The sequence below is a fragment of the Hippoglossus stenolepis genome, chromosome 17 (assembly GCF_022539355.2).
Source record: "Hippoglossus stenolepis isolate QCI-W04-F060 chromosome 17, HSTE1.2, whole genome shotgun sequence".
NCBI lineage: Eukaryota > Metazoa > Chordata > Actinopteri > Pleuronectiformes > Pleuronectidae > Hippoglossus > Hippoglossus stenolepis.
In genome coordinates, this window is record NC_061499.1 from 14,871,042 (window position 1) to 14,897,957 (window position 26,916).

A 26,916-nucleotide genomic window follows, 5' to 3' on the forward strand; every position below is an offset into this window, starting at 1 on the left:
AGCAGTGATTGCGCGTGTGTGTCCGTGTGTTGCGTGTAAATGTGTCTTTTTTTGTGACAGCATTCCCACCTACCAATTTTAAACTCTTTGCTGGCCATCAGGATCTCCGCATTAGGGATGATAGGGGGAGGCAGGCAGTACTGCAGTCTGTACGCTTAATGAGAGAATCAAAGACAGGAAGGCGAGTCAAACACAGAATATATATATGAGATATCTTGTAGAAATAGGGATCAACCGAGATCATTTACATACCTTGATAGCTGATACGGAACAGTCCCCCCTTCTCTGTGTTACTCCGGAAACGTACCAGCACCTGATTGGACGTGCTGCTGGGCGGGTCATTGGGCTCGCCGTCGGTAAACACCCCTAGTTTCCTGGCCGTCTCCTGTGGACCATCCCTTGAGGAAGAGAAAAGTCCCGAGTTAACTATAACTTCAAAAAATAACGATACTCTGGAGATGCAGCGATGATAACCACGGGCGCTTTCTGTCAACCGCCTCCGCTTAAGTGCTCGCTCGGTCTCTAACCAAACAGCACCTCGAGAGTATGTGACGCATGTGAGAAAAAGCAAAACATGGCCACGTGCCAGACTGTTGTCAAGCAGCTTCCAGCGGAGGAGTGTAACCAACCTGCGTTCACTTCATCAAACCCAACGCAATTACATCGGGCTGCTCTGCTTGATTATGTTGAAATAAGGTAAAAAAATTACAGATAAGCGTGGAATGACAGGTCTGGATTGTGCCGTTCCTGCTAACTGCCATCTGAGGAGAGTGTCTCTGAAAGCTGCGGCCCAGGCTTGGCAGTCCCCTGGCGTGGGCATGGCCGATTAAGCCAGCTCCCGGATTCCTGCCACAACCATTCAGCTTAAAAACCATCTGTCTTTGGCTGTCAGACTGGGTATGGGCGATTACAAGCAGCTCTGGAAACGGCTGGCTAGGGACCGCTGCCTGACAGCGCTGTGGCCAAGCCGCCATTACGGGGCCCATTTCCTTGGCTCAGTAGTTCAGTGGATAGATACAAAGCGGTGGTAACTGGGAAACTGGGGAACATCATGGTCGCCCATCTTGGCTCTGCGGGAGCTTGCTGAGAAATATCAACACAGTGGGGGCCGTTTATAGAAGAGCAGCAATCGATAGAAAGCGGATATTTTGGCTCGGTCGCCATGTCGACTTAGGGACTTAAACTCTCCGTGGACCAAAAATCTTCACACTGATTTTCTATAAGCAGCCCAATCTGCAAAACATAGATGTCACCCCGTGCCATGTGCACTTTTCATCCGAGTCAAGTTGCCAGGTTGGCTGGCACTGAGATCTCCGGTCTCACTGAGAGCTGGGACCTTTGGAGCGAATCCCGGGGAGAAGGGATCAACTGGGATTGGCAGCCATCATGCATGCAAAATCTTGTCTTAGCTCGCACATATGGGCGGCTCAGGCGTGCATTATGGAGGTGATGAGAGGAAGCTTGACTCCTCTATTCTCAGTTAGGCAAAAAAATATATGCACACCTACCACATACCACAACATTTCCGCCAGATAAAAAAAACAACTCTGTTTGCCTCTGCTCTCTCCCACTCATGTACTGGAATTAAAGGAGAGGGGGGGGGGGCAGGGGAATTAGAGCCGAGTTAACTGGACTCTGACTCTTTTCATACCATTGAAGAGAGGCTGACATGATGGAAAAAGCTGCAGGTGTAAAAGGTATGAAAAGAATGAGTGGGCGCCAAGGACATCAATGATAAGGCATTACGAGGGTGATAATAACAAGAAAAATGAATTCCAAACAAATTAATGAACATGGAAATATTTCAATGAGACGTAAGAACATGAAGTACAAAGTTCAACATTTTGTCGAGATTGCCTGAAGAATTAGGTTTGACTGTTTTTAGAAAAACTGGCCAAAGAAAAGCATGCATTGTAAATGGGCGCTGCATATTCATGTCTGCTGTATATGTTTTCCGATGAGGCAATGCTAATGTATTCATACTGTAATGCAAATTCATAATGATGCCCATCATGACGTCATTTACACCATGTAGTGACAAATTCCTACAATGTGATCCTAAATTATTTTTAGAAGCTTTATTAGCGTCTGCAATGCAATAAGATGCAGATATACCATGAAAAATGCATTTTCTAACTTTGCTCAATGTCATTTTCTGACTTCTTCACGACATAAATGATGATTTGATATGGAATAATTTTTCTGATCAATATAAATTTGAATTTGTCTCCGTAGCCGGATAATGTGCAGATATATATTTGAAAATGTGTTTTTTGAAGCATCTTTTACTAATCAGCTGCCACATTTAAGGAGATATGAGTTCCGCAGACAAGTAATGTGGAGGTAGAAAATAAACACAGCATTTGATAAAATTAATTTCCGCCTTTCCAGCTGTCGACAAGCCCTGGGAATGGTATTTACTCACCAGACAGTGAGGAAGTCATGTGGCCCATGAACCTGCAGCAGGGTGAAGTTGAGTTTGATGCCAAAGCCAGAAGACACGGTGATCAGCCAGGAGCAGTCGGCTGAACTCGGATACTCCTCTGGGTACCCCGGGGAGAAGACGGTCCCGTTGTCAGACGTGATGTTCACACCACAGGGCACTGAGGGAGGGAGGCAGTGTTAATAAATCAGTAGGCCAGGAATACAACAGGAACGTGATACACAATTCGGCTCCCATTGGACGAAAAGGGGGATTTTTTTTATTCTCTCTTCGTCTACTTCCCTTCTCGGTGTCCCATTCCCCCTCTTCTTCACTCTTCCTCTAGTGCCCAGGCGCTTGTCTGAGCGTAAGATTAGCCAGTAAAGCTTGTTAGGAAGTGGGGACTTGGATAGAGTGTTTTGCTCAGATAAGGCCTCAACCCTTTCCCATTGGGGGGAGAGAGAGTGCAGAGATGAGTCGAGGGGTTAGTGTGCTCTGGGCTTTTGAGTTGTTTGTGTGTGTGTGTGTGTGTGTGTGTGTGTGTGTGTGTGTGTGTGTGTGTGTGTGTGTTTGCATGTGTGTTAGGCCTATGAAGAGTGGATATGCATGAGTAACAGGACAGGTAACAACTGCATGTCTATGTCAAATCTGACAACACTGGAACCTAACAGGCCCAGACAGGCCGGATATCCTGAGGTCCAGAAGAAAGTCCTGCAATCCCACGCAAACACAATAAAACATGCACACGCACGCACACACGCACACACTAGGAATAAACCCTTAACCAGCCTCAAATCTACATGAATAGCAATGGCAACTATACTTATAACATTCCTGAAGAACTCAGGAGGTTCTCGCCAACTTAACGATTTACCAAGGCTAACACTCCCGCTGGCGCCCTTAGAGAAAGCTCACATTCACAGCGGTGAGGCAGGGGAAATCGGGAAGGAGTGGTAAGTAATCGCGGGAGTGCAGGCATCTCAAGCAGACCAGACGGGGCATTGAGCTTGACGGCATTCCCTTGGAACGCCAACGGGTAAGAGATCGTCGGCAGAAGAGGCAGCGTGTTTCATCCCCATGTTTCTCACTCAGGTTCCATGCATGTTCATGTAATACAGTGGCCTGTTGTAGCCCTGTCACTTAATTTGACGTGTGATTTGGGACATGTCCCTTCCCCGAACATGGAGGAGGTGTTGCTCATGAGTGCCATGTTTCTATAGTGATGCACATTAAAACTACAGATAAGGTACCGCAATGTGATTAATAGTCTATTATCTTATATTATTTGCATATGTATAAAGATATTTGCTCCTGTACACACATAAAAACACATGAAATCACACACACATAGTGGCAGTAATACAAAAGAAAAAATAGCAGTGGGAGAATAAACTACCTCCTGTTGCCTCTGTCATGCTGCCTTCTCACTCTGCTGCTCCCCCCCCTCACTCCCACTTATCTCCATTCTTGCCCATTCAAAGTTCCAGTGTCACGGCCATCACCTCCCTCTGTAATTTTGCCCTCCTTATTGAATAATCGACAGCCGGAGCGTGAGAATGTGGTTCAAGGACGAGGCCAAAAAAAGAAAGCGCACCCATTACTTTTCTTCTCAAATTGGGCCCTATTTTCTCCATCTTTTATTTGTCTCCATTCCTCTTTTGCACAGTATTGATTTTCATTGTGGAGTTCCTCGCTTCATTAATGGGGGATGATAATTCACTTTAATTGCATTATTCATAATAGATAATCATTATCTCCGTGGCCGGAGTTTGCACTAATGGTGTAATAGCTCAATACGTCCTAAACAGGAAGTTACTACGTTATTAGTTCAGTTCCGCAATAATGAGGCCGTTTAGTTTGTATTTAGTGTTTAGATTATTTAAATGTTTTAACGCGGCTGCTTTAAGACAAACCTCGGATCTCTTACCTTCGCAGCGAGGGAACGGGTGATCCCAGTTGCGGGTGGTGCCATGTTCGCAGGTCAGGATGGAATGTCCCATTAGTTGATACCCAGGCAGACACTCAAAGGAGATGGACTGGCCCACGTTGAAGCCGGCGCCCACCACCACCCCGTAGCGGAAAGGCTCCGGATCGGGACACTCCTGTAGCTCATACGCTGAGAGAGAGATAGAGAGAGGAGCAATTAGATCAGTTATTTTAAATCAGTCATCGATTTCCAATAAAGGCTGTAGACACTTTTATTACCCTCGCCAAGGAGGTTATGTTTTCACCCCTGTCTGTTGTTGTCAGTAGGGTGACGCAAAAACCACTGAACTGATTACCATGGAACTTGGTGGAAGATTAGACGTAATACAAGACATTTGAATTAGTCATATAGCCCTGTCAAATGTTGAGATCTTAATGTAGCATGGACAAGCAGCCCCCACTAGCCAATCAGATGTAATTTGAGTCGGACGTTTAGATCCTGCCCTCTCAGACACTCAGACACACACACACACACACACACACACACACACACACACACACACACACACACACACACACACACACACACACACACACACACACACAATGTTTCAGTGGAGATCCTTCGCCTCCAATTCACTTCCAACCAGCACCAGCGAGTAAGGGAATAAAACATCTGCTTTCTGCAGTGAAGCAAATCGCAGCATCGCTTCGAGTAGAGTTCAACTTGGGTGAACTTTGCATTAGCTTATGAGTAACCGTGCGCTAACACACAAACAGAAATGTCAATGCTACAATTTTCATATTCATTTTCTGTTTTTCTATTGAGCATTATACAAATTCCACATTGCATTGACAATTAAAGAATTCAAATTTAGAAAATTAAATAAATAAATAATTTCCAAATTTAAACTTTTTTATATTTCATACAGAAGATTGTAATGATAAGCTTCACACAGCAGTAGAATGTCCAATAAGTTAAACTTGGACACACAACAATCAAAAAATATTCCGCAGTTTTCTGTGTCCACACGATAACAAAGCAGATCCAGGGACTGACTGTTTCTAGCTTCCTACTGGTGGGATGATCACCATGGTTGCTGACCAGCTTACTGATCCAAAATGTTGTCCCTGCACGAAGCCTGCGAGCAAATCACACAACCACCACTGATATTCCTCAACATGTAAATGTTGCTCCCAGAGAACAGCAGCTGGATGTCCTCTATTTCTACGCTCCGTCTTTAATTCCCCTTCCCCATCTGTCTGTTGTTCTTCCTCCCTCTGCTCTGCCTCCCACTCACTCGTTCTGCCTCCTCCTCTTCCTCCTCAGACAGGATTTTTTAGACATGAAAAAAAGTTTTGACATGTGCCGGAGGAGTGTGTTGCAGTGATCACAGGCAGAGTGGGTCAATAACGCTTATACGTTTTTTCTTCCTCTATAGATACAAAAGGAGAGCAGGCAGCAAGCCTTAGAGAGCAAGGATATAAATATGACAAAAGGAATTGATTTCCCCTTGTCGGAGGTAACTCGTGCAAAAGTGGGAGTCTTATATAATGCAAATGTGACGCCACATTTATATGCTAATATACACATAATATAATTGCACAATGCTGCCTTTCGATTTGTCGGCTCGTTTGTCGAATCGCAAAACACAAACTTCGTGCGCCTGTTGCATTCGTGGACGAGGGCAATTTCCTCCTCGCAGCCATGCTGATATGCACTGACGCCTTTTATTGGCACATAGTGAGGAAATCTTTCAGGGGATCAACAGTTTTATATACAGAGATTTATAGATCTGGGGAATTTACTGGCTGTGTGGGCTGATTACTTTGACATAGTCAATTCCGCAGGCTAATTCAGTAATGTTATGGCTTTACATGACTACACCTCCCAGCGCAGTGGCATTAATAATACATAAGTGAACATGAAGGGGGGGAAAAAAGTTAAAACTGCCAGGGATTATATATCATTATGCTTTTAACAAGTCATACATCATCTCTTTGACATTGATGCTTAGAGTGAATATGTGATTTTCAGGGAAATAGCTCTGACCATTACAGTTACATTCATTGAACCACATCTCATTAAAGAGCATTTAAAGAAGCCAAAAAGCTCAAGTTGCGCTGAAGAAATGACTAGTTTGAATATGCTTTGCACAAGAAAATGACTAATAAAACTGATACTGCCTCAGCTCTGCAATTAGCAAAATTCAGTCTCGGTGATTATGATCATTATTATAAATATATATTAACAGAGTCTATTTTTCCGTCAGAGACGATCCACAGGCGGATCATAATTTCCTGTTTCTATCTCCGCAATCTTTTTACAGGAGCTTCGGGGGACGCTGCGTCATGTTGGGATTCTTACCCTGGTACTCGAACCTGAAACCCGGTTTGTTCTGCGAGTGGTCACTGTGGTAATATACTGAGGTCTCATGGGAGGTGGTGAGCAGGGAGGTGGGAACGTCCTGGCCGCTGAATCTGCCAATCACGGCGCTCGTATCGAGGGGCCCGTTGCGTATCTCAAGGAAATCATGGTTGGCCTCGGTGGAGAAGTTGAGGAACTGAAGGTGGGCTCCTGGAAAAGAAAGGCAATTAAATTCATGCTTTCCTTGAAATATCACTTAGGTAACTTCATATAAGGTACATGAATTTAGCCATATATAGTTTATTACAACTACAAATGTCACAATTCAGGCTACTAGTAGTATAATTAAATGTTCTTGTGTGTGACAAGCTCCTCTCGTGACGCTCACCGAAACCAACTGGCAGGTAGATTCTCCAGGTGCAGTCGCTGTTGCTAGGGTAGTTGCCAGGGAAACCAGGACTGAGAATCATGCCCTCCATCTCCTCGCGGATTCCGCCACATTGCGCTGGCGGAGGGCAAAAAAACCCATTTCATTAGCATCTGCTAACAGTCATTCTCTAAGATTAAAATAATTTTCTTTGTTTAGCGGCAGCAGGCGGCCTGTTCACTTTACACCAGACAGAGAATCATAGTCTAATGTCAGATGGTTCAGTCTTAGATGAAGCAGATCTGAAATAGTGTGTAATTTTAAACTAAAGCAACAAAGCGTGTTAAAGCAAAGTTGGACACTAAAGTCTGAGGGAAGAAAATATTGAAACAAATAAACCATATAATATATTTTTTTAGGTGAGGTTGCATTTCTTGAAAGTAAGGTGAGACTGCAGCAATTCATTTTTATTGTAATAATAAAAACCTTTTATTTAAAAAAGTAGTTAAAGAACAATGAGGCTCTTGCTCCTCTACTTGATATATCAAAATTCAATACACTGCATCTTGTGCCTTTTAGTTTACATCACTGATGGATGAATACAATTTTGACTCTTGCAGATACCGAGTGAAAGAGGAGATGGGATCAAGAACGATGAAAAGAGCGAGAGATCACCAAAATTAAAAAAAGATGAAAGGATGCTGAATTAGCTGACGCGAGGAAATGAGAAAGCAAGAACCCAAAAAAAAGGCAAACGCGGGAAGAGAGATTAAGAAACAAATGGGACAAACAGTTTCTGTAAGTCAGGGAGAAACCCACATGGAGGGAAGCAGAGTGACGCACCATTGTCTTTTCTGTGAGGAATAAACGAGGGGGTTAAATGTTACACTGTAGCCGCAGAAAAAAAAGAGCCCGAGGTAATCAGGAAACTGCTGATGCTTGTGAACGCGATGAATCTTCCCTCGACCCCAACCAATCACAGCCTGAGACTAACTAGGCAGTAGTAGGTTGTTCCAATAAGCGGAACCCGTTTGTCAAGGTGCTCGCACGAGGCAGCAGGAGAATGCTGAAGGAACCTAACGCGGTTAAATTTAGCACACTGACACAAGTATAAAGACTGCGTATAAAGATGGACGACAGGATCTGTTCCCCAATAGTGAAGCCGATGCGTCTCAATCACAACCTGGTGGCTGGCTGCAGTATTGGTCATAAATCCTACCTCCTCCACGTTAGTGGGTGGGGCATGGACTGAAATATAAAGTAAAAATACACTATAGTTCTTATCACTTCGTAGTACGTCCAAGTACTTCATTATTTTATGCTATGGAAATGTGGTGAAACTTGTGATTGGTCGAGCGTGTGCAACGGCAGGACCTCGATACTGTGGCCGAATGCTATTCTGCAGATTCTGGCACCAAATTTGCAAGATGGCCGCCTTTGTGTCCGGAGATATTTTATATGTCCGTCTTTATATACAGTCTGTGGTGTGAGCGATGAAACAGTAATGGAAAGATAAAACATATCTTTTTGATATATGTACCAGCTTGGCACTCCAATGATGCTTTTTATTCATAACATGAATGTCAAAAATTACAGTCTGTGCACTGGGACCTTGGCCTGTATGATGACTGAAATGAAAAGCGTGTGAAATGGCAGAAAAGCAAAAGGTGACGGGAAGAATGAAGAAAGTCTTTTCTTTACCGATGCAGAGAGGAGGCGGGTAGTTCCATCGCCTCACGGTTCCAGGCATACAGGTGATGTGCGAGTTCCCCTGTAACGAAACATCCGCACACAAACACATGAGACAAAGAGTGCAACAAAGAACAGGCTGGATTCATTAATTTGTTCTTCCCACTCTCGCTCATCTGTTGCTCTAATTATTTGAACCTGATGGCTGCCTCCACAGGAATAAATACGTCGACTAAATGACTGCATCCATCTGAAGTGACGGAGAACAACAGAGAGGCTGCATCACAGGCATATAAAGATGATCATTCAGAGGGAGGGAGAGATTACAGAGGAGTTTCACTGGTTGCTGTTGCTCTGCCAAAAAACAAGCAACAAAAACAGGCATTTAATGAAAGCTCTGGAGTTGACTTTCAACACAGTGAGGATTAAAAAAAAGGAAATAACATTTTGTTTTTAAATTCTCTAATAGACCATATTGGACTAACGCAGATGACCTTTAACGTCATAAAGAGAGGCAGGTATGGGCAATGAGTTGAGACCAAGTAACACTATTCTAATGTTCTATTTCTGATCAAATGCTGCTGCTGATAATGACCTCAGATACCGAGAAGGATGAGAGTTTAATTTCCTCCTTATCTCATCTACCGATATGTCCGTGGCGAGACTTTATGTAAGATGTGGCAATTTATCCTTGTAGAATTTCTAGCGGCAGAGTGTGAAAACCAAGAAACCTTCATAAAAAAAGAACTCTCTACATTTAAGAGTTGGCTTCCAACTTTCCTTTTCGATAAAGCCTATAAATGGAGGCGGCTCAGGTCTTGGACCAGCTCTTAGTTATGCTGCTATAGGCCTAGATTGTGGGGGACATGATACGTGGAGCTTCTTCTTCCTTCTCTCGCTCTTCATCACATTAATCATTCATCAACACAGGATTACGGACTTGATTTCTTCCCCGGAGTCCTTGTGGATTATGATTACATATAGATTGTTAAACTCAATAAACAACATGCCTGCCCACATACAATTACTGGCCATGCCTTTATCATTACAAATGTCACTGCTGCTCTGCCTTCCATTCACCCCCTACCTTCCTCTTTATCATAACATTCATTTATTTGTATAATCTCATTAAACATTGATAAAGCTCCCCATTAATGTTTGACACTGTCTTTCCTCATGAATGTTTTAAAACGGCGTTTCCCATTAAGTATCTATATTGTGACTGCCCACCATATTCTAATTTGTCCCGCCACAGTTTCATATTCAACCAAAACACGTTTTACACTTTTTGCAGCGTGGTCGCTCACGCTACCGCAAACTACCGTATGCTCACGCTGTGGTCCAGAATGCTTTTACCGTCCACGCAGACAGTCAGACCTCATTGTTTTAGCTGCAGTTGTGGCATCAATGTGTTATTTTCTCTCACCTGAGAGCTTATCTTTCGCTTTTTAGTCTCTGTACCTGTCACTCGGAATCTGAAACCATTGCACCCACATCACCACCAGAGATTTAATTAATTCTGTGGTTGATGTGATCAGTTACACGCGATTTCACTTCAGTCTGCCCTGGGACAGGGAGCCCTCACGTGTGACTCTCTGAAGTTCCTACATTTGTTTTCCAATGTAAAAAAGTGTTTAACCTAGTCAGGTGTGATTTGTACATATTTGCAATACAAATAAAATGTGATTTAGGATTTGCTATGCACAGCGATAACGCCACCTGAGAGGGCTCAAAATACAATCTTTGATGGAGGTCAGGATGATAGGTGTCTTTCCATTATCACAAATTTTAAGTGTGAGGTAAACACAAATTTGAAATCATCCCCTCAAACCATATTTTACGAAACAGGCTTCATGCCTCATCTGTACCGTAATTTATCAAAACATGCCATCGTAGCCTTTGGACAAATATCTGTAACAATTAGAACAAGCTAAGTAAAACTGGTGAGTGACACAAACCAAACCTGGTATTTCTGCATGAGGACATGCAGTGAGGGCTGATGGGAACACACAGTCCCGATACGCTTTGTAATGCAAAACAGAGAGGGACCGAGAAAGTTTTTGTAAACTGCTGCATCCAATGTGCTCCATAGATGTCACCATGGTGACAGTGGAGGCACTGGAGGACGTGCGGGATACAGTCAAACTTGGGATGCTGAGGCGAATTCTGAGTTTCTAACAAACCGGCTCCACATCCCATAAATTATAACCAACATATGGCAGCTACCTGTCTAGTTACCCATCCTGTCTTTGGAGGAATTTAGGAGGAACACTGTCACGCATCGTTACATCCAGGTAGGATGACAAAGACGAATCGTGACACATCATCCCTTAATCTGTAAAACCGCACTTGACAATTTTCGCAAAAAAGAACACTGAGCTCAGCACATGCTCATCTCCTGTCTGGTGCCTATGAAAGCTGAGGTCAGGGTACTGCAAATGTTATTGCAAATATGTTTACACTGATTTCATCACATTTACATAATCAGAGCGTAAAGTTCACTGAGGCTTAAAAATGAAAGGATAACTTCCACAAAAACTTCTCGAGAAGAAGCTGTGAGTTATCTGGCAACGTGCACCGGTCCGTCCAGTTTACCTGAGTTTCTTTGACATTTTGCTTTATTCACTGCCGTTTAAAAAAAACGTGATCGCTGCTCTGGGAGATAACTGACAGGAGGGAAATGTGACAGGAGCCGCGGCGACAAAGGCCAGAAAGGGATAAACATCGCCGTGGTTTTTATGGTCACTTATGACTGAACCGTATCTGCAGGTGGCAGATGTTACCTGTAGAGTGTATCCAGGTTCACACTGGAAAGACACCACGTTATTCATCTGGAGACGCTCCCCGACTTTGATGCCGTTCATGGGAACCACAGGCTCTGGGCAGTTGGTCAGAGACACAGCTGAGGGAGAAAAAGGACACATCAATATTAATAGTAACGGACTTAAATATGACAAAGCACACTGCACAATGTGGAGAGGGACACAAATCAGAAATGTCCTTCTCCTTCTCCCATCCTCAGGCTGTTCATATTTTTGTATCAGGTGGTTAGGAACCGCTTTTTCACTTACTTTTGTATTCCAGCCTGAATCCGGCCGCAGACACACTGATATCAGAGAAAAAGTGCAGGTAGAGTTGGTTGGAGGTGCTGTTGAGAAGCGCTGGAACCGTGGTGCCTTGGGGAGAAGATTAATAGTTGAGTTTAGCGATGATATGCCACTGCATCAGCCGGCCACAACTAAGTGTATAAACTACTGGCAACAGCTGAAAAGGTGGTTCTTTTTGCATTTACCGATATAAATGAGTGTGTGTGTGTGTGTGTGTGTGTGTGTGTGAGAGTGTGCATACAGAAAAGATGTATTCATGAATGATTGTGTAAAGGTGCATTAGGATATTTGGGGGAGCAGATGCCAAATGGAAAATGGTATGACCTTCTCGACTTGAACACAATTCAATTCCATTGTGTGGGTTTGTATTCAGCTGATAATAGTAGGCAACAAATATTCATCCAAAAAAAAACTGAAAAGAAAACACAATCCCACAGTAACCATCGCATTATACAGATATGACCTAAAATTGGTCGTTAACTCAGTCTTGTCATTTCTCTTTCATGCGTTTTGCTTCAGGGTTTGTCTCACATTTACTTCTGGTCTGTTTCCAAGAATAAACAAAAAAGCTGAACTCCCTGTTGCCTTGTTAGGAATGAGAGTAAGTCAGATACTGTGAACAAAATTCTCTTTTCTGCAGTTTGGGCATTGAAATAATTTGTATATGTGTATTGTGTTGTGATGATGGTGTTGTGAACAATAAGTACAATATGCCTGTTATTCACGGGACAAATGTGAGGGACGAAATCAGAAACTCAAACCAACTTTTAATGTTGCTGCCACGATGAATTGTGGGACGGCATTATTCTCCTTTCCTTTCATAAAGGATGGTCCAAAGTTCCCTTTGCTAAAGGAGATAAGTTAGGAAGCACTGAAGCTCCTGTCCTTATCATTCAGAGAACGCGAACAGCTGTTATCACTGCTGGAATATTTCCGGGTCATTTCCCTCAGTTAGGAACCTTCCGAAGCCAAATGGACCATTCCAATGCACCCCTAGTTTGACGGTGTAGTGAAGCAGCATGGGATCATGGGAGTGATTGTCTCACCATCATTTGCGGTTGAAAGTCTACCTGACGGGACATGTTTCACGGATGAGGTAACGTATTCAAATTGTATTAACATTACACAGCAGGTCCTGAATAATTGTGATTCAGCTATCACAAGGAAAAAACCTCAGACTGACTAAGAGTGTGTTTTTCCTACATAGGTTTTCCCTGTTTTTGATTGTTGCAGAGACGGACAAAGCCGTGAGTAAAGCAGATATAATGCAATTAAAAGGCGATCAAACTGAAACAAATCACAAAATGTGGTATTTCTCTGAGCTTGAACATTGTTTGAAACATTTTGGATAACGTAAGAACATAAGTCAAGGTCGAGTCATTTTTTTATGAAGAATCACATCTTTAAACGCTCTGAATCTAATTCAGTACCGTCACGAGTGAGGCTCCCATTTTTTAAACACCGTACGCACCAGTTAACAAAATGCAGCGTGAGCTCCACGTCCTAGATGCTGCTCGCTGACAGCTGATTGCACTATGAAGTTGCTTTTGGCAGAGAAGCGCTTTTTCCAAAATGTGTTTCATGTCTAAGATTAAACACATGCAGGGGAAATAAAACTCACACGAACAGACGCATAAACACGGCAGTACCTGAGAAGCTGCCAAGCATGGTGTCAGTGTTGTCTCCTCCGTCAAACACCTCCAGTGAATCCCAGTTCTGCTCGGTGACAAAGCTGATTACCTGGATCTGAGGAAAAGGAAGACACAGAGGGAACGAGGGGACGCGGGAGGAACACAATTAGTGACAAGTTGAGGCAGGAAAAAAAATTACAGAAAACATCCGAACTGTAGAAGGATGGGATTTAGTGACACGAAGGATAACAATAAATTCAAGAGTGTGTTTGCGTAGGAAAACCGAAAAATTAGGTTGAACGGTGGAAGATCAGTGAGTGGGAGAAGACGGTATGTGAGAAAAGGGGCCTTGTCTCGACGCTAACAAAACTAACTCCTTGTTAAAATGTTACAAAATCCCCCATCACGACAAAAGATACTTCTGTTTGCGAAACAACATCCCAAAGTCATCAAAGCCACGCAGGACTTTGCAAACAGCAAAAGTTCATAATTCTCAGAGGAATACAATAGAAGTCGTTTTGCAACACATGTCTTGCTTTCTTTGCTTTTATGAAAGCACCCTGGAAAAGGCTCTGTTCATGTGGTGGGCACTGGGTTTTGCAAATGAAGAAAACCATAGGACAGCTGCAGAGAATTTTGAATATTCTTAAAGGAGCGGCAGGCTCGGACTTTAACTCAGACTCTAACAACTGCTACCTCTGTTGGGAAAAATATGTCTGAAAACTTGTGTTCGGAGAGTTTGGGAGTTTGCCTTTCACATATGAGAACGGAGCGGGAGCTTGGTCGGGTCCGACTCGTGCACAACAACAGGAAAAATGTCCAGAACAGTCATGTGGGTGGAGGGGGCTGGGTGAAGCGTGCAGGAGGCAGGACATGACGTAGAAATCCCACTTTTGAGGCCACGTGTTTCTTTCTTTATGGTACATGCACCAGCTTTGGCCTTTATCTCCAAAAGCTCTTGAATCTCATTGGCTTTCCAAGTTTACATCTGCGTCAGAGTAGGACACCTCTTTTTCCTCTTCAGTGCACGTGTGAAAGCAGCTCACACTGTTAGAACAAGACTCGGGTTGGATGGAAACTTGTTTTTTGCTGTGTGACAAATTAAAGTGAATGTGTGAAATGAGGCTACAATGTGCCATCTACTACATCTCTGTCCTCCGCATTTAGCTACAGTTCATCCATTCTGGCATTGTATGTGTCCTCCTTCGTTCTTTCACTCTCTCCAAGCCTCCCTTTCCGTTCCCTCTCACCAGCTAATCCATTCCTCGGCCCTCTCCTCTACCTCTGACGGTAATAGATCGGATACGAGCCAATTAAAGGGGCGGTCGGGGGCCCCGGCGCATCCCGGGGAGACGAGGCAGATCACAGATTGATCTTTCATTAAGGGGGCCGTGGCAAATGTGCCGGCGAGGCACCTCACTCCTCTAAGTTCTCTTCTGGATCTCGACACTTTGATCTAATGTGTCTCCGCTCGCTGGTAGAAACAGCGAGGGAGACACAGAGAAAGCAAGGGTGAGGGTGTGAAACAGATGAGGTGGAGGAGGAAAAGTAGGGACGAGGAGGATTCATCTTCAAAGAGTATTGACAAAACAAAAAAAAACAGCAATCCCTCAACGAACACCTCGTATTTAAGCAGCACAAGCAGGGAATGTGTGTACCTGTGTGTGTAGTCACAAATCACCTCCAAACCTTTACCTCCGTCTGGTGTATTACAATGTTTGAATTTACATAAAATCTCAGTTCTTATTGTTCTTCTGTTTCACCCCCTAGCTGTTGCGTTGTGTGTTGCGCAGCATGCTAAGCGCGCCTACGGGCCACCTCGCATATTTGACCTGCAAGGACAGTCACCTGAGGTGGGGGAGCTAATAGCTGAGGGACGCCACTGAGGTCATTAGCCAGAGAGGCTGAAGCATAAGCCTAAAACCTTTTTTCCGTCAGGCAGATCCACAGGGACCCCGACCGGGTTCCTGGTGCAGTTCCATCACACACGCATCAAAGAATAGGAAAATGCAAACTGAATTAAGTCCCCAGTTCGAAAAAGTAAAGTAATTCAAGAGGCAATTATGTACAAATTTATTTCAGGTTGGGCAATCTTAACTTTCTGGTATAGTGATCTGCCAAATTAAATTCTGAGCCACTGTGAAGTCTATAGACTATCATTTAGCAGCTCCCCTGTACCCAGAGAACTGTAAATGCTGTACTTTGACATAATGTCGGTAGCGCCGTTAATTGGATGCAGGGCTGTAGTGGAGACGGGTTTAGGTAAATAAAATTGGTTAATTCCTTTAAGTGTCTGACCAGAGGCCGTTTGAACTCATATCTGTTAGAACTGGACCCAAACGCAGACATACGCAGAAAAAGCAGGAAATGCGGGAAAAAATATTTCATCAGAAACCTGGCTTACACTAAAGAGGGCTGGTAAAATAACATAGGCAATGCAAACAGAGCCCAACCAAACAGACAACGCGTAGACAGGGATAACTGAAGACCGGTGAAACACATCGGGACAGGGGCAGATGATCATAAGGGCAGGAAACAGGACAAAGACAGGAAGCAAAGCAGTTTTAAAATAAAAGAGGAAAGAAGAACTTAAAGTGCAAACAAAATAAATGCAAAGTCCAAATGAACAAAAGAAAATTCCACAAATGAGGAGATTCTGAGACTGTAACAAATGTAAAAGTCCAAAAGTCCTCCAGGCTACATCCAGACTACTGCATTTTTGTTTGAAAATTGTGTTTGTACACAGATTGCTCAGATAATAGCTGTTCTCCTACGCAGTAGTGTGGACGCCAGGTGTATCCATGGCGTTTGATGCTTTTTCAAACAAAAAACGCAGTAGAATGGATGTAGCCTTAGAAAAGCAGGCTTGGGGTTTGGATTTGTTAGAGGATGTAAACGATTTACACTTTGCCATTAACGCGGATGAATCACATCTGAAAAACCGAGAAAAATAAACTCTGTGGAGCAAACCTGGATTCCTGATCCTTCGGGAACAGTGATCTTCCACACACAGTTCAGGCTGTTGAGGTACGGCTCGGGAAAACCAGGAGATAAGATCGTCCCAGTTCGATGGGTTAGATTTCCTCCACATGGAACTGCAGGGGGGAAAAAAGAGAGGAGAGAAGATGTGAGTCGTGTGAACAGCAGCACATCATTTATCTCAGCTGCAAACTGCAATGTACAAATACACAGAGAGTAAAATTAGGTGCACGCATACAAGCACAGATCAGTTTGCACATTGAATTGAACATTAATTAATCTTCAATTGAATATTCTTCCTCAAACCTACAGCAGACGTGACTCTGCGAGGACAATCTAAAACGAGCACAGGGAAATGTAATTCTCCTTACCTGGAAAGAAAAACTAAACCGAACTTAAATCATTAAATCTCGACCAGGATAGAAAACCTCTTCCTGACTATACGCACCACATCCGATCCACCTGTCCGTGCGAGAAACATGCAAATCACGCAGACATCTTCCCAGCGTGTTCTGCACATTTACACATCTGGTGACCGTGTAGGAGCATCTGCCACAGCTGCGTGTCGAGTGTGTGTGAGAAAGTGTGTGTCTCTGTATGTAAATGTGGATCTCGCCATATGTGTGTGTGTGTGTGTGACCCTCAGCAGTGCCTGCTACCTACGTGCTGCCTGGCTGCATCTCGCTGTGTTAGCGACAGGCGCTGGCTGGCAGCCCACATCTGTCTCGGCCTAAGATTTTTATACTCAACGAATCAGTTTGGAGATGGAAAGATGAGACATTGCAAGAAACAAAGTAAAAGAAACACAGCCTTGGGAATGCTTGTGTGGGTTTGTGTGTGTGTGTGTGTGTGTGTGTGTGTGTGTGTGTGTGTGTGTGTGTGTGTGTGTGTGTGTGTGTGTGTGTGTGTGTGTGTGTGTGTGTGTGTGCGCGCGTTTGAGTATTCATGTCCTACCTATGCAGCTGGGTATGGAGCTGTTCCACTGCGCCAAGGCATTGGGAACAGTTAAACATTCGATGGCGCTCGATCCCTCCAGCATATAACCTGGACTGCACTCAAAGCGGATGGCGGCGCCGGCAGCAAAGTTGTTACCCATGCGGCGGCCATTCCGAGGCTCAGGGACTGAGCTGCACTGGGTGGCACTGGTCCGTGGCACAGCTTCGGAGAAACGCAGGGAAAGACAGGTTGATTTGATCTTGAGCACCATTTTTCTAATATAAAAAGCTGTTTTAAAAATTGCTTTCTTAACAGTTTATTCTGCGTAGGGTTTACTATAAAAAGCACTAATTTATCAGCGTCAGTTTGATCACAGGATGCGCCAAAACAATTAACACAAAATATGATATTCAGCTTCTCTTTGCCTTCTGGTTCCTTCAGCTTACTTACAATAAAATGCAAAAAACAAATGAATTAATTATTCAAGAGAAAAAGTCCCTCTGAGGCGAATAGATGAACCAGGGAGTTCAAGCACAACCATATCAAGAGACTGCCATCCTTCTACAGTGTTAATACTCCACCACACACATACACACATTACAGCTGAACCAGTGGATGAAGGTGAGTGCAGAGAGGAGCTGGGGCTGTTAGAACAAAGGATCTCCAAAAGAAACAAGGCAGCATAGGGTTTGTTTGTCTGTGTGTGCTTGTGTGTGTTACACTCTTACCCTGGTACACCAAGTGAAATCCTTTGGAGGTGGACTGGCCTTTGGCGGTGAAGCGGATCAGGATTTGATTGGTGGTTGCTAATGGCAAAGACTCGCCTGAGATGGAGACAAAGTTCGTTTTTTTTAACAAAGTGCTGCCTTTAGTTTCTATTCATGTGGACACAAAGAAATGCGTTTACTTACCATACATCATCATTAATGCCGTTAACTAACAGATATTCTCCTGATCGGTCAAGTATGACGACATTTAATAATGAAAATATCTTTATATAAAGCGATTCTCAAAACAGTTACAATATATAAACAAAGAAGTCAAATACAAAATTAAAATAAATTGAAACACAGACGTAGAAGAATAAATAAAAGAATAAAAACACTTCACGTGGGACAGAAACAAGGTAAAATGTCCATGTGACGGTCACTGATCATTTAGTGACTCTGTGTCCAGCATGAAAATTGAAAAATGCAACAGAGGAAATCTGCGTGTGATTGAGTGGCTTTTCAATTCAGCATGCTTACAAGGCATGTAACAAGAACACATCAAAAATATTCAAATGCATGATGGTTATTAGGATTAGTCTTTTATTTTTTTTCAGATAGGACCATGTGCTTATCGTCCAACAATTTCCCTCAGCGACGTTGAAACCTGACCACAGTCAATCTGTGAAAAGTCACGTTCGGGGGAAAAGAACGAGCCTCGAACGTTTTGCAAACTCACTTTCCTGTTCTTGCTTTCCTCAGCTCTGAAATAGATTTTCTGTTCATTTCTTTTTTTACTTTCAAAGCTTGACTATTGTAACTCGCTACCTCAACCTCCCTGTTAACCAATCATTACGGGAGAACCTGCTGCTGCTATTAAAATGGTGCGGCAACGCTTCTAAGTGCTGCGGAACCGCCTGCAGAGATAACACCTCCCCTCTATTTGCGTGACATATACAGAATCAAATTCAAGGTTGGACGTATAACACCTGCTGCGTAAGGCTCTCGGCAATCAAGCCTCTGCTTACATGGAGCGGAGGTGTAATAACACACCGTACAGGCAGGACTGAGGTCACCTGACCGGAGCTTCGCGGCCGTCCATCTGTCAAAATTATAGAGCGAGCCCGATCGAGTTTTGTTGCCGCAGCATTTCAGCCGATAGTCAGTCAACCATTCGGGAGCGAACGCTGCTTTAAATGGGATCCGAGAACTTGTTTGCGCAGACGTGTCCTTCAGTAGCGTCTGTTCGATCTGTGTGTGTGTGAGACGTTTGTTTTTCAGACTGAATGTAAAGCATTCTGTGAGGTTTGCTGCATGATGCTAAATTTATGACAACTTACTGGGAGATTCCGTGGTTCAGTGCTTTTCATGACTGCTTTTTAGTTTACTACAGCACTATTCCTTAAAGGACATCTCTGACCATAGATAAAATATAGAACGGTGCTCAGGGCCTTCGCCGAGGCCCGACATTCCTCTTATGAAACCACATTTAAATGTTGGATCTATTTGGATCCGGACCAAATTGCACACATACATAAATACCAGTCCCCCAAACATGTCTGATTTCATTTATATCCATGATTTATTCTCTGAGAAAACAATAAATATGCTGCGAAATTGTCTGTTAAAGGGAAATAAAATAATTCCTAAATTAACTGGGTTCTTCCTGGACCCTCATGGTCACATCCTTCCACCAGGTTTCATGGAAATCTGCTCAGTTGTTTTTGCTTACATACAAATAAACAAACAAACCCTCAAACCACCCAAGGAACAAGGGGACAGGGGTGAAACCTGAGAGAACTACACATTCCCAGAAAGAGAATATGTTGTTACTGGGTTAGTGTATCTAACCAAACAGTGGTGTCCGTCTGTTGGGCCATTTTCTGTTTTTTTTATTGGGAGTTGTGTAGTTTTTGTGTAACCCAGCTCAGGGCCCTAAATTCATGTGTCTACTCAATGCTGGGATGAAAACTACCCAATCTGTGTAGGGTGTGACATTACTACTTTTGAATTATCCTAACCAGTTTAAGTGTTCAAACCAAAGAACAAACCAATGCGGTCTTCCATCTTCCTGTGGTGGAAAACTATTTGTTGACTGACGAGGAGCGTGATCCGAGGTGAGGGCGTCTCCGTCCTGCTGTCAGCGTGCTGCTGGCTGACTGTCATTACTCTGTGTCTGTTTGCTGTCGCACTGTAGTGGGAGGCGGACGTGAGTAAATCCAGAGGCAACAACTGTGCGTCAGCCTTTGTGTGTCAGCGAGTCCGTCCCATCCGTGCATATATTTTTTTTGGGGTACTTGAATATGCGCATTTTTAAGAGCGGTGTCCTGAGATAGCACCGGCAGCACGAGACGCGTCACCGCCAGATTGTTCAGAGTTCGTCCGTCTGATCCCCGAGGCATGCTGGGTAGCTTATTAAAGGAACTCCTTGCTGCGTGCTGTCGTGGTGATGGTGTTTCATAATTCGCTCTGCAGCAGGTACACCCGTCGACGCTGATCAAACACGTGTCAGCGTGTAACTTATCAACCCCTCTGGCCGCTCTCCAGCCCTGAGCCACTTTGCCCTTAAATGATCCACCACGCTGGAGTATGAAAGGCTTCACGAGGACCGAGCGGAATTCATCGTCGGAGTTCAGCGGCAGTTTGCACTGATTCACGTATGGCAGTCACGGGGAGCAGTGTGAGGGATTAACACTCAAGCTGTTAAACCACAGTTTTTTAAGACTTTTTTTTTTAAAAAGCCCAGCAGGGATTTCAGGAAGTGAGTTTTACATTTTATGAATATACATGTTTTTTTGCATTTATTCAGCAGCATGCTCACGCTGAGACAAAAGTACCAAAAATTCAAATTAGCAATAGAAGTGTTCAAACTTAAATAAAGTGGAATGAAAAATGGACTGCGCAGTTACTTTTGATGGCAGAGTGAAAATTGCTGTTTTTTTTTTTTAAAAATCACTTCAAAAATTTGCATTTAGATAAGTCTCCCTTGATTTCTTGATTCAGTCCCCCCCCCACACACACACACACACTACCTTTCTTTTCTAATTCCCACCTTTTATCGTGCATTTATTCTGCTCTTCTTTTTCCCTCTCACTGTTTTCTGTTCGTCTCTGATAACTCACACTCATTTCCTTTTCTCCTCAACAGACATGGACGTACTGAAAACATAATGTTTAAGGTGATCTGCTTTTCAAGGTCAGTGTTAACAACAAACTACATTAATGTGATTTACTGTGTCGACGAATAGTATCCTGTCGACCACTGAAATGCTCATTACCTGGCGATATGTTTTACTACATGTAATCACGGCTCGTGCAATATATTCAGACTGAGTGGGTGTTTTTTCTTTATCAGCTCACAGACGTGTGGAAATTGATTTGCGAGTTTCAATGCATCTGCAGAGTAGGGGCAGGCGCACGATTCGGGACGATGCCTCATCTATGCTAGTTACACCTGCGTGCACTTCTTCAGCCACAGTGTCTGTGTGGGCTAAACGCGTCTCTCCCCTCGACCAAAGTGCGCCCCCGCTCCACGCTGCCATGCCTGGTTAGGGAGCTCCGTGAACCTGCCACCAGGATTCTGCAGTTAATATGGCATCCTGTTTATTGAGCTGTAAACTGGATTTTCTCAGGCTGCCCTGGACACAAACCAAAGTAATCATTTTGCGTTTGTCGAGCCTCGGGGCTGGGGGCGGGCCGAGATGAAGAGCCGGCCCAAAAACTCGCACGCTCTTTAAACACTGAAACCCCCCCGCTCGCGCTACGTCTATTGTGACCCAATCTGCACAGTTGCGGCATTTATCACATCCATGCATCCGCGGTTTTACGACACCGTTGGAACAGAACGTATTTGCTCGCCCTCACTCTCTCACTTTTAACCTTGCGACTGCTACCCTTTTTTACTTTTCTCCATCGCCTTACATTACTGCGCCATCACGTTCTTTGCTCTGTTTGCATCGGTGCTGTAACTCTGCTGCACACATCTATTCAGAGATGTTTGCCAGAGGAGGGGGATTTCTGAAGTTTGGATGTTGAAGTTTAACTTAAGGATTAAGGAAAAAAAACAATATCAGGATAAGACCCAGATAAAGTGTGAAATAAGATCAGAGTAAATTTGGTGTTTGGACTCGCAGATGTGTCAAGAGTGGTTTTCGGGATTTGGTTAATGTCAGACCATTGGGTTGGAAAAGAGATTAGTCAATGGAGTGTTGTTCCTGGGTCTTTACAGACACTTATCATCAGTGATGTGCTCTCGGGATGAGCAAGGGAAGCACTGCTTGGCCAGTTAAAGCTAAAAAAGTAATTTAGTAATTTAAGATTCCAAAGTAGATTCATATTTCTTCTTCAAAACAGCGTTCTGTTTGTTGTTGCCTTTTTGCATTCATGTTGTACTTTACTCCCCTCTTGTGGCCACAGACGGCTATCGTTTCTGGAAGCTAGGCTATCTTCTCTCGTCTTGATGACTCATCTTTACTTGATGAAGAGAAGCACTTTCTCTATCACACACACTCCCAGAGTTCGGTTCATCTTGTCTGAAGACACCTCAACACACAGAATCAGGGAGACTGGGATCGAACCAGTGACGCACTGGTTAGTGGACGACCGCTGTCGTTGTTGTTTTGAATTGCACTTTAGCTCAATGCAACTGAACAACTCATTCATTGTGTTTTGATGATGTGTGTCAGTGCTTGTCTGCATCTTGTTGTTTGGTCTTCTTTTAATTGCCCTAAACTAAATTGCCTTCAGGATATAAAAGTGAAGTTGTATTGTATTGTATTGTGTTGACTATCATTCCAAAGGAATAATGCTAATGCTCCTTCAGCCAGGAATGGGTGTGAAAGGTGTAGCTGGTTCTTTGGCTCTGATTTCCTCTTTGTAAAAGTCACTGAACACAACTTCCACTGCTTCCCATGAATATGCCACTGCTCTTCATGGGAAACTGGGATTTCTCATCAAAACTAGACAATAAGTGAGTTTTTAACTGTGAATAATTCCTCACCAAAGGGTATAAATGCTTTTATTCTTGTCATTAATTTTAGGTATTGCAACAATTTTGGTGCGTGACCATCTTTTTTTGGGCTTGTTATCGTGCTGCAGAAGATTTATGCAGCTGTTTTAGTGGTTCAGTGATGGATAAACAGCTGGAAGCAGACAACAGTTGAGAAAATGTTATTAATCTGGCGCCGATACTTCGTTTGTAATTGACCATTTTAATAACTGTGGTAATGTCACTGTCTCTTGATGAGAGGGAGGAAATCAGTGTGGGTGCATTTTGTCATGGGTGTGTACCCCCGGGGTTGACGTGTGTGTTTGTGCACCAGTTCAGGTGGTTATCAATGCAAATCCTCTGGAGCCTGTCTGCTGGTGTGTTGTCCCTGTGACTCTGTAAGTTGTTGTCACTGCTGAATTGTTTTTTTACAGCTCACTGGAGGAGCTGCCTGGGTCAGCAATTTGTCTCAGAGTTTAACTGGTTCCTTACGAGGAGAATAAACAACCTTTAATTTAGTCTCCTGTGGTCAAAGTAACGGTGAGAGGGGGATCGAATCCTCAAGATTATTTGCTGGTAATGAATATGAAGTAAAAGGTGTTCATGAGTGTGTGATTATGATTTTGTGTTTGTGGGTTTTGTTTTAGTACCCGTGTGTGCCCCAGACAGGGAGCTGAGGACACGGGAGTGCTGCGTCGCCCCATCGTAAACCTCCACGATGTCATTCAGAGCCGTCTGGAAGAAGGCGAACTGACTGAAGACCACTGGAAGAGACAGATAAGAGAGGGAAGGGAAATTCATTAAAATTACAGAGCGCATCACACTCCCATCGAAATCTGAAACGTTTCCCAGAAAAAAAATGTACTTTGTAGCGTCCACATTCGAAAGAATATGCTCGTTTCTCTTCAAGCGAATGTGGATTATGCCAGCAGTTATGACAACACGACCGAATGGTGATATTACACAGGGAGATCAGCAGCTCTGTGTGGGTTCGATGGCTCGTCAGTAAGTGAAAGGCCCCGGCGATGACAGCCAATCTGTTCTACAATGTGCAGCCGGAGCTCCACCATGGCGCTTTCATTCCTTTTAACCAACTCATTCATCGGCCGCAGCCTGGAAATATTCGGCCCTTTCACATCCCATCTATGTCCAGTTTAGTTGAGGTGGGTATTTCAGGTTAAAGGGCTGGATGAAGGGAAGAGGGGACGGAGGACGATCGCTCTCCATTAACCGACCCTGACCTCTGTATTGAGAGGGATAGCGTGTTGCCTTGGGGCCTCTGTGTCATTTTCCAGGAATATGCAATTGTGGAATTTAATTACTCCTATTTCATCGCTCTCGCTCCGACTTCATCGAGTTGAAGTTTGTTGCCCACAGGATCCAAGGAGACAAATATGGGTGTCCGTCCATTGATAGAACGGCCGTTGTGACCTCTACATTCAAAAGACTGGGGTGAAGTGCGCCCACTCGCCGGCTGCTGGTGCTGTTTGGTGTAATTTAACAATAGTGGGAGGAGAGCTTTCCCTCAGAGGACCGCTATGCTGATAAGAGACTACTAGAGAGCCAGAGGGAGGAGAGAGAAAGATCACAGAAAAGGACAAATTAAAGCAGAGGGCCGGGTTTCCGCAGGTTTCAACAAGTTCAATTTAAGATTTTCAAGACCTTTTTAAGACATAATTAATACGATTTAAAACCTATAAAAAGAACGACAGATATGAAGGAATATCAGAGTCCCAGAATTACTCAGACGCCCCCATAACTTGGAAGGTGTGAAAACTGATTCTGGGTGAGCTGGCCTCCCCTTTTCTCCTCCTCATCATTATATCTCTATAAAAAAGCTTTAATCATGTGATGTGTATTGCTTTTATATATCCTTATTGTCATTATTATATTATTCTGATTGTTCACGAGTTGCATATTGTTTGTTGTAAAGCACTGTGTTATATAAACTTATTATTTTCAATATAGACAACTGGGTTTCCCCACAATCCATGAGTGACATATCTACACAAATTTTCTCTTCTTCTCCTTTTATTCCCTTCTTCCCCAATTTGTTCAACGGAGGTAAAGACACAACACGTTCTGTGAAAGGCCGACAGTTTGAACACATACATTCTAGGAGGTTAAGGAGGACTGCAGTGTCAGATCTGCTTGAGCTCTAAACACTCATACCAATATATATGTAGTTTTTGAAAATAATTATATATATATTAACATTTTTACTTTTGCCTCTCATTGCTGTCTTGTCTCTTGTCTTGTCTCGTGCTCTGTCGTATTGTTGTTCTTAGTGTGTTACTCGATAAACCTGTTCAGTAATTTGCAAATGCAATTATTTTAACGCCAGTTGTTTAATGAGTTTTCAGTACAACTCAATAAAAAACAACCGAAACCTAATTTTAAAGTGCGACGCGAGTAAAGTTAACATAATTAAGACCTACATTAATGTCTTTAAGAGCTAATAAATGACATATCAATATATTCAAGACTTCCTAAGGCCTAAAATGCAGGTAACCAAATCTTGGACTTTTTTAGACTTTTAAAGTGCAAATTGTTGGGAAGGAAAGTGAAAAATGTATCTTTTTGCATGTTCAAGCTGTGTCCAGCTTCTAGATTGTTTTTTTCCTCTCCGTATAATTTGCTGCTTCCAAACTATCAAATCCCATATTGCGAGCAATCTGTGACCTTTCGGATGGAAATGCCAAAAAGTAGCAAAACTCCAGGCACTGTCTTTCTGACGCCAATTATTTTTTGGTGAATATGTGTGTGTGTGTGTGTGTGTCTCAGACGGACATATTGTATGCCAAGTGTGTAAGACAATGATTTAATAGGTCCACTACAGCAATGTGAAAGTGTCTGTATGGCAATGGGATAGAGGGATGTGGGAACTATCTACCACTGTGCGACGTCACCACGCAAAAGAATGTGCAATAAAAAGCACTAAAATTGCAATTTAAGAGGATGGTGTGGGTGGGAGTTTTTCACAGACTTGTTTTCTCCTACACATGTCACTGAGAATATTCATTTGTAGCCCATAAACACCGGTCTTCTTCTTTATTTCATTATATTCAGAGGTGGGAATGTATAGAAGTTAGTGAGGCACTTGAGCATAGTTTGAGCCGAATAAGGGCATTTTGTGCGCTGTAATAGTTGGATCTTAATTAAAGACACATAATTACCTTTACGTATAAACTCAAAGCCACAAACAAGCATGCACAATTAAAAAACCTGCAGAGAAAACGCGGCAAATTCGGTAACACAATGCTCTTCCCTGGCTTACCGTAATCCTTAGGAACAACCACAGTGTACAGGCAGGTTCGCGAGTTGCTGTAGTTGCCAGGGTAACCGGGAGACAGGACCACTCCCTCCAAACCCGAGTACTGTCCTCCGCACGGAGCTGGGGAGACACGGAGACGAGGCATGAAGAGACGGGGCAAACACAGAAGGAAGGTCTGAAAGCCAATAGTGTAAGATTCCATTTCTTCCCCCGCCTCCTGTTTTCCACCTCCTCTGTTCCATCACTCCGAAATTACTTTTCTTGTCTGATTGGGCTTTGGGTGGAAGATGTCCCTGGTGTTTGCCACGGTGAAATTGCAATGTTTTCCAAGTGTCCCTCTGGGTTAGGCCTGTACGCGGTGAGGCCCGATTCTCCTCTCCCGCTTAAAGCCTCCTAAAAATGCTCTGAGCCAAACTTTCATATGTGCATGTTTTTTTTATGTGAAAATGCATTTATTACTTCACTCTGTCAGAGGCAGATTGGGTCTTTTACCAGCGTGTGTTAGTGGCATCGTGGGAATGTCA

The 26,916-nt window shown here is 43.5% G+C and overlaps 1 protein-coding gene across 1 annotated transcript in view; it reads right to left on the bottom strand.

Moving 5' to 3' along the window:
* Positions 1-26,916, bottom strand: part of csmd2 (CUB and Sushi multiple domains 2) — a 247,752-nt gene that overhangs the window by 46,675 nt on the left and 174,161 nt on the right. Inside the window, exons 33-47 of the mRNA XM_047344263.1 lie at positions 26,396-26,512; positions 23,769-23,882; positions 18,154-18,249; positions 17,444-17,647; positions 16,481-16,605; positions 13,529-13,625; positions 11,844-11,948; positions 11,556-11,674; positions 8,785-8,854; positions 7,105-7,221; positions 6,717-6,926; positions 4,350-4,538; positions 2,426-2,603; positions 253-398; positions 74-154 (exon numbers count right to left, since the gene is read on the bottom strand). Coding sequence (XP_047200219.1) covers positions 74-154; positions 253-398; positions 2,426-2,603; positions 4,350-4,538; positions 6,717-6,926; positions 7,105-7,221; positions 8,785-8,854; positions 11,556-11,674; positions 11,844-11,948; positions 13,529-13,625; positions 16,481-16,605; positions 17,444-17,647; positions 18,154-18,249; positions 23,769-23,882; positions 26,396-26,512 — 1,968 coding nt within the window. The remainder of the gene's footprint in view (positions 1-73; positions 155-252; positions 399-2,425; positions 2,604-4,349; positions 4,539-6,716; positions 6,927-7,104; positions 7,222-8,784; positions 8,855-11,555; positions 11,675-11,843; positions 11,949-13,528; positions 13,626-16,480; positions 16,606-17,443; positions 17,648-18,153; positions 18,250-23,768; positions 23,883-26,395; positions 26,513-26,916) is intronic.